Source organism: Solanum dulcamara, chromosome 8, assembly GCF_947179165.1.
Source record: "Solanum dulcamara chromosome 8, daSolDulc1.2, whole genome shotgun sequence".
NCBI lineage: Eukaryota > Viridiplantae > Streptophyta > Magnoliopsida > Solanales > Solanaceae > Solanum > Solanum dulcamara.
Genome location: NC_077244.1, coordinates 75483756 through 75492908, shown reverse-complemented (window position 1 = coordinate 75492908; position 9153 = coordinate 75483756). Strand labels below are relative to the sequence as shown.

Genomic DNA, 9153 nt, shown 5'->3' with positions numbered 1-9153 from the left:
ATGGGTACTGCAGCTCCTCATATCACCACAGTCAATAAGCTTACTATGAGAAATGGTCCGATTATAAGTCATGAGCAACAGATTGCTCTTTGCGCAAAAGTGACTGATATTGAAATATTTGATGGATTAAGATCAATTGGTGATGACAAGGCACCGGGAGTAGATGGATTTAATGCCATGTTTTTCAAAAAGACATGCATAGTTATCCAACAAGATGTGTGTGCAGCTGTTGGGGAGTTTTTTTGCTATAGAGAAAATGTATAAAGCCATAAACTGTACTGCAGTCACTTTACTACCTAAAGTACCTAACCCTTCTAGCATCAAAGAACATAGGCCGATAGCTTAATGTTCAGTCCTATATAAATTGATAGCTAAGGTGTTAGCTAACAGGATAGAGACATTTATAGCCTCAGTGATTTCAGACATTCCAGCTGGATTTATACCTGGACGAAAAGGGACTGATAACATTATCCTTGCTCATGAGCTAGTTAAAGCAAATAGCAGGAAAAATATATCTCCCAGATGCATGATTAAGATAGATATCCAGAAAGCTTATGACAGAGTTGACTAGAAATACCTTGAGCAGGTGATGGATTGCATGGTATTTCCCACTAGATTTGTCAGATGGGTGATTGAGTGTGTCTACCCTGTATCCTATTCTTTGATGATTAATGGAGAGCTTACTCCATGCTTTGATGCTGCTAGGGGATTACAAGGGGACCCCATGTCTCCATTTCTCTATGTTATTGTGATGGAGTACCTCAGTAGAAATCTGAAAGAACTCGGCACAGATACACAATTTAAACATCATCCCAAATGTCAAAAATTGGACATCACATATCTCAGCTTTGTAGATGATTTATTGATGTTTGTCAAAGGGGATCTTGCATCAGTGTCACTACTTCATGAGAAGTTTGCAATCTTCACAGCAGCCTCACGACTTCAGGCAAATTTAACAAGAAGTGCAATCTATTACGGAGGAGTTGAATCAAATACAAAAAGCTTAATTCAAAATGTCGTAGGGTCCACTCAAGGTGCTTTGCCTTTTAAGTACTTTGGTATACCGCTAGATACCAAGAAGCTTAGCTTATTGCAATGGCAACCTTTGAATGATACTGTGGTGGCCAAAATAACATCTTGGACTGCAAAGAAACTGTCTTATGCAGGCAGAATTCAATTAGTCTAGACTATTATTTTTGGAGTGCAAACCTATTAAGGCGTAAATGTTTATCATTCCACCTAAAGTTATGAAAGCCATATAATCTTACTGCAGGAGCTACATATGATCGGGTACTAATGTCATTACCAGAAAGCCTTAGTGTCATGGAAAAAGATGTGTCTCCCTAAGGAAGGAGGAGGATATAATCTCATTAATCTCAAAATATGGAACAAGGCAGCTATACTAAAAATATGTTGGGATGTGGCTACCAAGCAAGACAAACTATAGATTAAGTGGATCTATAGTTACTATATCAAGGGGATAACCATGGAGGAACTAAGGGTGCCTCAACAGACAAGTTGGATGGTGAGAAAATTTCTGGACGCCAAAAACAATCTAAATCTTTTCCAAATACCAATTGACGGTAAAAAAATTATTATTGGGCAGCTTCAAGTTGCTAGGGGATCACCTCAAAGTACCTTGGAGAGGACTAATGTTCCACAATTTAGCAACTCCAAAGGCCACTTTCACTTTATGATTGCAAGTGCAAGGTCGACTACTTACCTTGGATAGGATGCTCGAATGGGGCTTGGTGAAGGATCCTAACTGTATTCTGTGCAAACATGAATTAGAAACTAGAAATTTCCTATTTGCAGAATATTCGTACTCATGGGATGTATGGACTAGACTACTACAATGGCTGCAAATCGCAATTCCACCACCTCAGACTTGGGATGCAATACACCATTGGATCCTACAGCATATTAAAGGCAAAACTCGGGAGGCCAAAGCTCTACAGATGGTATACACTGAATTCATTCATGCTTTATGGAAGGAGAAAAATATTCGAATATTTGAGAAGAAGGAGACCTCTGGAAACAACATAGCATGAAGTGTGGCGTGTGTCTGCAATATGCGAGCATCAACAACAGTTAGACATATGCTAGATAATTACAGATTTTAGAAGTTTTGGGTAGATAGGAGTTATAGCAGTAGTAATGTGTAAGGAAAAGTGGGTTGTGGTAGCCTGACTTCACTTTGTAAATACACACTTAGGTGATTAATAAAAAATTGAATAATTATCACAAAAAAAATACAACAAAATAGTGCAATAATTGAAACAAAATACAAAGATAGAGTATTGAAAACAATAATAAATAATGATGAACATTTAAAACAAGAACTACACTAATATAACTAGTATAATGGCAAACAACAACCACCTTAAGCAAGACAACACTACACTACCTACTAACCTTCTACCCTAATATGCGTCCGCCACAAGATTATGTATTAATTTGGTTTTTGTTGACTTAATACTCCTTAAGAGACTACTTACTTTTTCAAAATAAGTGATATTTTTAGTTTGAAAATATCTCTCCTTTTTGTCTGGTGAGTTTCCGAGTAAAAAGCGAAAAATACTTCCCCTTTTCATAGCCGTTTGCCTTCTCATAGTGTAGAAATCTACGCAAAATACCTCCATGGGCTGGTGTGCAAGAATATTCAGCAGAAACTACTATATATACTGTCTCTGCAGGTAAACATATATTGTAAACACCACTTCAATGACATAACTTGGCAAACATATGTAGTACTCTTAAAATGAAAAGGTAAATCTATAACAACAGTGAAATTCCAAATTCTTAAGAACATACAATAGTACAACATAGAAAACAACAAATAGTGATGTTTATGTAATGCATCAAGCTGGCTGCTGCTAGCTTGCTACTCCTCTCGCTTCATGAACTATGATAATGGAGAAAGGCCAGAATGAATTGGACCACAAAAACATTGCACCAAACAAAACATCAGCCAGTCCAGTCATATGGTGACCACGATCACTTCTTCTCTAAAGGGCAGCCCGGTGCACTTAGGCTTCCACTATGCGCAGGGTCCAGGGAAGGGCCCAACCACAAGGGTCTATTGTACGCAGTCTTCTCTATGGCATACAAAACTAGGCATGGTGTCACTAGAACTGTAGTTGCTGCTGGCCTGCTGCTGCTGATGACCTATTTCTCTTCGGCCTAAACTGTTAGCCAGGAGAAGCAGCCATATTATCACTTGTTAGTAGTACTAAAACTTTGGAATGCCGGCTTCACTCATCACCTAATCCAGCCCTCGCCTTCAAATGTAGCTTGAAGTCCATAATGTCACCCTCCCACCGTGTCACAGTTTGATTTTCACATACCCATATCTCGTGGGCAACCTGGTTTATGAGCCTGAAATCATGACTAACAAGAACCATGCCACCGTCCCACTCATTCAAAGCCTCAGCAAGTGAGTCGATTGTCTCAAGATCGAGATGGTTGGTTGGCTCATCGAGAAGCAGCATGTGAGGTTGCCTAAAAGCTAACCACGCAAATATTACTCGACTACGTTGACCGTCTGACAAGTTCTTCATAGGCATTACTTGAGCTTTACCAGTAAGGCCAAACCTTCCAATTGATGCCCTCATCTTCTCCTCCTCATTCCCAGGATACTCTTTTATCATGAATTGAAGAGCAGACAATTCCATGTCAAGTTTCTCAGCCAAGTGTTGGTGGAACTGTGCAATCCGTAAGTGATTATGCCGCCTAACCATGCCATCAAGGGGAACTAAATCCCCTGTCATCAGCTTAAGTAGAGTGCTCTTTCCAGCCCCATTAGGTCCCACCAGTGCTACCCTTGAATCAAGGTCCACGCCAAAATCTAGGTTCTTGTAAATGAGATTATCGGATGTGTAGCCAAATGTCACTTCCACAAACTGCAGAACAGGAGGGGGAAGTTTGCCAACATTAGGAAAACGGAAGACCAGGACCTTGTCCTTCGCCACCTTCTCTGTAAGCCCTCCACGCTCCATCTTAGCCAGTGTTTTCTCTTTACTTTGTGCTTGACGGGCTAGTTTGGCAGATCCGTGTCCAAAACGAGCAATGTACTCCTTCATTGAAGCAATCTGCTCCTGCTCCCATCTGTACTGTTTCATCTGATTTTCTTCCAGCTCCTCACGGGTTTGGACATATTGGTCATAATTACCGCTGTAGAGCTTCAACTTCTTATTTTGCATATGGATGATGTTAGTACACACACCATTTAGAAAATCTTGAGAGTGTGAAACAACAACCAGAATACGGTCAAACTTCTTCAAGGTTTCTTCTAACCAAACGCAAGCCTCCAGGTCTGCATTCAGGAGAAGATTATCATAAGCATGTCAAATTAAAAAAATCTGTGATTGAAGAATTTAACAACCCTTCCGTTAGATCCATTAATGTGAAGAGACAACATATATTATAGCATCCCTGTATTCCCTTTCAGTTAAGAGGGAACTTCGCATAACTACTTAGCAGAGTGAAACACAATGACACACCAGGAGAAATGCTGCAACCAGAGTGAAATAACACGTCTAAGGACCCATATTAAATACTGTAATGTCAGCTGTCATCATATTTATTTTTCCAGGATGAAATGTAACAATGAAATTCATTCGTCCACTTGGACCATTTAGAAGACGGAAGAGAAGATTCTGGGTGTGGGATATGCTCCATTAGCTCTAATGCAGGTGGTTTGAAGGGTGATGAAGAGGAAAGCTTTTGATGGAAATGAAATTAATATTGTACAGTTGAGGTTCTTATTTGTATTAAATTACCTTCGATGCTAGATTTATTTTTGGTGCACCCATGAAGTTTCTATTTTTATTGAAGGATTGGAGTCTTTTGTAGAGAACCATTCAGTTTTGTAGGCATACCTCTTGTATTATAAGTGAGTCTTCCCCCATTATTAATGAATATATTCCTTGCTTGATTGAAAGAAAAGCCAATGTAGGGATACACCAGACCAAGTATGTCACATATCGCGACACATCTTACATACCAGAAAAAAATGAAACAGAAGATTACCAAGATGATTGGTGGGTTCATCAAGCAGTAAAATGGTCGGATTCATGAACAGGGCCCTAGCAAGAGCAATCCTCATCCTCCAGCCACCAGAAAAATCTCGCGTTTTCTGTTCTTGCATTTTCTTGTTAAATCCAAGACCAAACAAGATTTCAGCTGCTCGCTTCTCAGCAGTTGATGCATCCAAAGCTTCCAAACGCTCATAAATGCGTTCAAGTTGCTCTCCACCACCATCATCCTAAACATAACACAAAACAAGTCATCACATTCGCCCAAAAAGTTAGAAGATAAAGCCCATGGAATGGAATGTCAATTTCTTGTTCATGGCACAATACCTGTGCAGCCAAGACTTCAACTTCTTTTTCCAATCTCAACCTCTCTTCATCGCAACTAATAACAGCTTGAAGTGAGGGCATGTCAGATGCTTCAATCTCTCGCGTTAGATGAAAGATATCCATATGATCTGGGATGGGAAGTTCACGACATCCTATAGCAGAAAGAAGAGTAGACTTTCCACAGCCATTAAGCCCAAGCAAACCATAACGTCTGCGAAATTAAAATCCCAGAATTTGAGCATCAGCTATACCAAGGAAACAGTCGTACAAAGAGATGACAAACCTTACCTTCCATAGTTGAGCTCCAGATCAGAATCAACTATAAGATCATGTCCGTGGAAAGTAAGTGATAAAGATTCTATCTGCAAACAAAGAGTACGAGAATAAATAATACTTTAGGTCATGCAAGAAAAAGAGAATTCCTGTATAATAATCTTTTTAATCCAAAAGCATGAACAGGGTGCTGCTAATATATTCATGAGAAATGAGAGCCATATGCAACTTCACCAATCAAGACCGCTGTTTTTTAACTCTGAAATCTCCAGGGCTAGTGGGGCATAGTTCGAAATTCAGCGAGGGCTCACTCCACTACTCTTTTCCACTTAAATACCTTGATTTTCTCTGAAGTAGACAAGGGCAGACCGATATATACTATAGTGGCTGCTTAAGCACCCATTGTTCTTCACCAAACATTGTGTATTTACATAGGAAACTAGTAAAAGAAAATGACAAATAGGTGCAGTGAGCACCACCCAATTTATAGAAATAGTATCGAGTGTTTTGGTTAAGCAGACAAAAGAGCTTTGCAATTCTGCAATAGGGTTTGAATCTGCTGGAACAAATTTTCCTATTGGCTTGTTGATTATTGCTTCTTCCTTTTCTTTTCTTTTTTCCTACAGAGACTTTATGCTTTTCCTTCTTCAACCTTTTGTTTTCCTTTTAAAAGAATTTCCCAGTTCCCCTGAGCTCACTAACCAAAAGCACAAGTAAAAGTAGTTGAGCACCTACAGTTCTAAAATTTTGGGTTCGCCACTAGATGCAAAGTTTGAACCCGTGGCGTGCCTCTAATCCACATAACATGTGCTGCACTCTTATCACTAGACCAATCCCTTGAGGCTTCGGTCATTGACTGATCGATGCACCACGATTTGGAATATCACACTACGCAATAAGACCCAAGTGAAGCAATTGTTCTAGTGCAAAGGAAATCAAAGAAACAAACAATCAAAGGATTGGAAGTGTAACTCGTTCGCAGTGAGGAGTACGGACACAAACCCATGAATGAAAAAAGATATCCCTGTTACAAGACATTATTATATCTATGCACAGACTAGTTATCAGGATTAACAAAATCCATATAAACTCTGTAAACACAGAACCAGAGCATGAACGAGCAAATATACAGTTCCACTTGATATTGACTTCTCATTTTGTAACAAAGCCACAACAATCACTAAAATTACCGGTCATCTCTTGCAGAGTAGGACCATAATTTCATTTATTTGCAAAAAAAATCCAAACCAGGCACTGGGGTCTCATAATTCAAGTTGGTTGTTAGATTTTTTGGGTGTTTCAGCCAGTCTTGCACCTCATTTTTTCAAAATTTTGGTTTTTCCATTTCTTTTTCTCATTTTTAAAATATCTTGTTTAAAATCTCTTTTTTTGATTTATAAATATTGAAGATGATATTTTATTGGCAATAAGATGACAGTTTCTACAAATTTAGTGCAAAATATTGTTAACTTGAAGGAATCAATTAGCAGACCGGGAAAAGTGGAAGCAACAAAACCAAACTGAAAGTACTACAAATCAAAGTTATTTAAAGTTAACATGATTTTTTAAAAAAAAAATTAAAATCAGCAGTGAAAGAAAAAAGAAACAGTTTTAGACTTTCCAAATAAGATAGCCATAGTGCCAAATAGAGAGAGACAGATAGCATCTTATTTTCAGAAATTGATTGAAAAGTCCGATTCATATATTTTCAATTCCCAACCTTCTTATTTTGGATTACTCTTAATTCCTGTACATATTTTCTACCATTTCATAAGCTCTTCCCCTACGAAAAATTCAAAGTCGAATTTTCCAGTACTTAAAAGGTTAAAAAATAAAAGATTACAATTATGAATTTCGGAACCTCAATTCCAGAAAAACTAACCCGAATATCTCTGGAAAGTGGATGTGAACACAAAACACCAGTACAAGTCCGATCAGACAACTGAATTTCTCCTATACCATTCGTCAATTCATCAATGCTATTACTCTCCGCCGGAGTAGCTGTTGCAGCCGCTGCCGCCTTCATCGCCGCCGCCTTAGACTTCCCTCCTCTCTTGGCGGCTGCTGCTGCCTTCTTCTGAGCCTCTCTCTTCTTACTGGCATCCGACACCATCTATCAATTTTCAGAAATAAATAAATACTTCCGATCAGAAAAAAAAACACAAAATATACCCAAAAAACTACAATAATATGTAATTCAATCGGAAAAAAAAAGTTACCTTGAAAAAGGTTAAGTTAATCAGAAGATCTAGCAATAATTAGATGTATAATAACCTCTTTTTTTTCTCTGATAATAGTTCTGAGGATGAGGGCTTCCGAGTGTAGAAGTAAATGTTGGATGAATATTTATATGGAAAGTGTGGGAAGAAGATGATACACGTGTCAGTTTTATTGTTGAGGTTCAGGAGAATTTGATCGGTGATGCTTTGAGAATTACGACTTCTCTTCTTATTTAAGTTGCGTAAATTGACTAGGGACTCCAAATGTCACACTGATTATTGACAAAAATGTCACGTGTCGCTCCATTTTTTTAAAAAAAAAATCATTGTGGGAGTAAAAATATTAAAAATTGAGATCATCGATAATTTAGGAGAATTAAAGCAAAATTTGCCAAATTTAAAATGGTCTTTTGGGTTTTCTGTCATTTTTATTTAGTTCGTGTTATTTTCCACCTTTCTACGGTAGTTTAGCATAATATATAGTTTTAAATATTTAAATAATAAAAAGAAAAACAAAAAAAAATAAGATTTGAGATAGTTATAAATTCCATTCAATCTCCTTTACCTGATCAAACAATCTCCAATTCAGTTATTTGAATTATATTAAATGATTTTTTAAATTGATCAAGATACTAACGCTTTATTAATATAATGAAAAGTTAAAAGCTCTTCTTTTGTTCTACGAATCTAACTAATCTATACTACTAACTATAACCAGGCTAAATTTCTCTTTTTTATGCTACTGCCTACTAGAATCATATTAGGGGTTCAACTAAAATACATAAAAACACATAATCGCATCATGTTGAAAATTTAATTCAAACTGATTCAATAATTGATATTTTCGCCAATTGTATATGATTTTATATCTAAAAATGATTATATTTGATTTCATTATAAAAAAGAAAAAGAAAAAACTAAAATTCAATCAACTGTATAGTATTCTCTCTATTTTATTTTTTAACTAGATACGAAAGGTAAGAACATAACATGTCGTTCGTTAATGAAAAAAAGAGAATGTTTGGATTAAAATTTGTTAAATAAGAAAACATTATCAAATATATTTGTTTAAGAAATTATATTTGCAACTTAGTTTCGAGTGCTGAAAATTAACTGAAACATAAATTGTTAATCTTTTCATAAAAAGGAAAATGCAATTTTATTGATAAATTTTGTTAGTACAATTTTGATGTTCTCTTGATTCCTTTCTCTGAAATTTTTTCTAAGTTTGAAAATTTATCAATAGCGTATTTTTCGAGTAGTATGATTTGAATCTCCTAGACATGTTAAACAGAACT

At 36.8% G+C, this 9153-nt stretch overlaps 3 protein-coding genes across 3 annotated transcripts; 2 read left to right on the top strand and 1 right to left on the bottom strand.

Annotated features, from left to right (window-relative positions):
- Window positions 1-571, top strand: LOC129900188 (uncharacterized). The gene is made up of 2 exons (XM_055975117.1): window positions 1-258; window positions 377-571. Exons 1-2 carry the CDS (start codon window positions 1-3, stop codon window positions 569-571), a joined length of 453 nt encoding a protein of 150 aa, XP_055831092.1.
- An 18-nt stretch (window positions 572-589) lies between these two features.
- Window positions 590-1186, top strand: LOC129900187 (uncharacterized). The gene has a single exon (XM_055975116.1). It carries the CDS (start codon window positions 590-592, stop codon window positions 1184-1186), a length of 597 nt encoding a protein of 198 aa, XP_055831091.1.
- Window positions 1187-2748: 1562 nt separating this feature from the next.
- LOC129899464 (ABC transporter F family member 1-like) lies at window positions 2749-8042 on the bottom strand. Its single transcript, XM_055974442.1, has 6 exons — window positions 7856-8042; window positions 7519-7749; window positions 5652-5725; window positions 5364-5574; window positions 5032-5266; window positions 2749-4315 (listed from the first exon to the last, which is right to left on the bottom strand). Exons 2-6 carry the CDS (start codon window positions 7747-7749, stop codon window positions 3255-3257), a joined length of 1812 nt encoding a protein of 603 aa, XP_055830417.1. The 5' UTR covers window positions 7856-8042; the 3' UTR covers window positions 2749-3254.
- Window positions 8043-9153: the final 1111 nt, after the last annotated feature.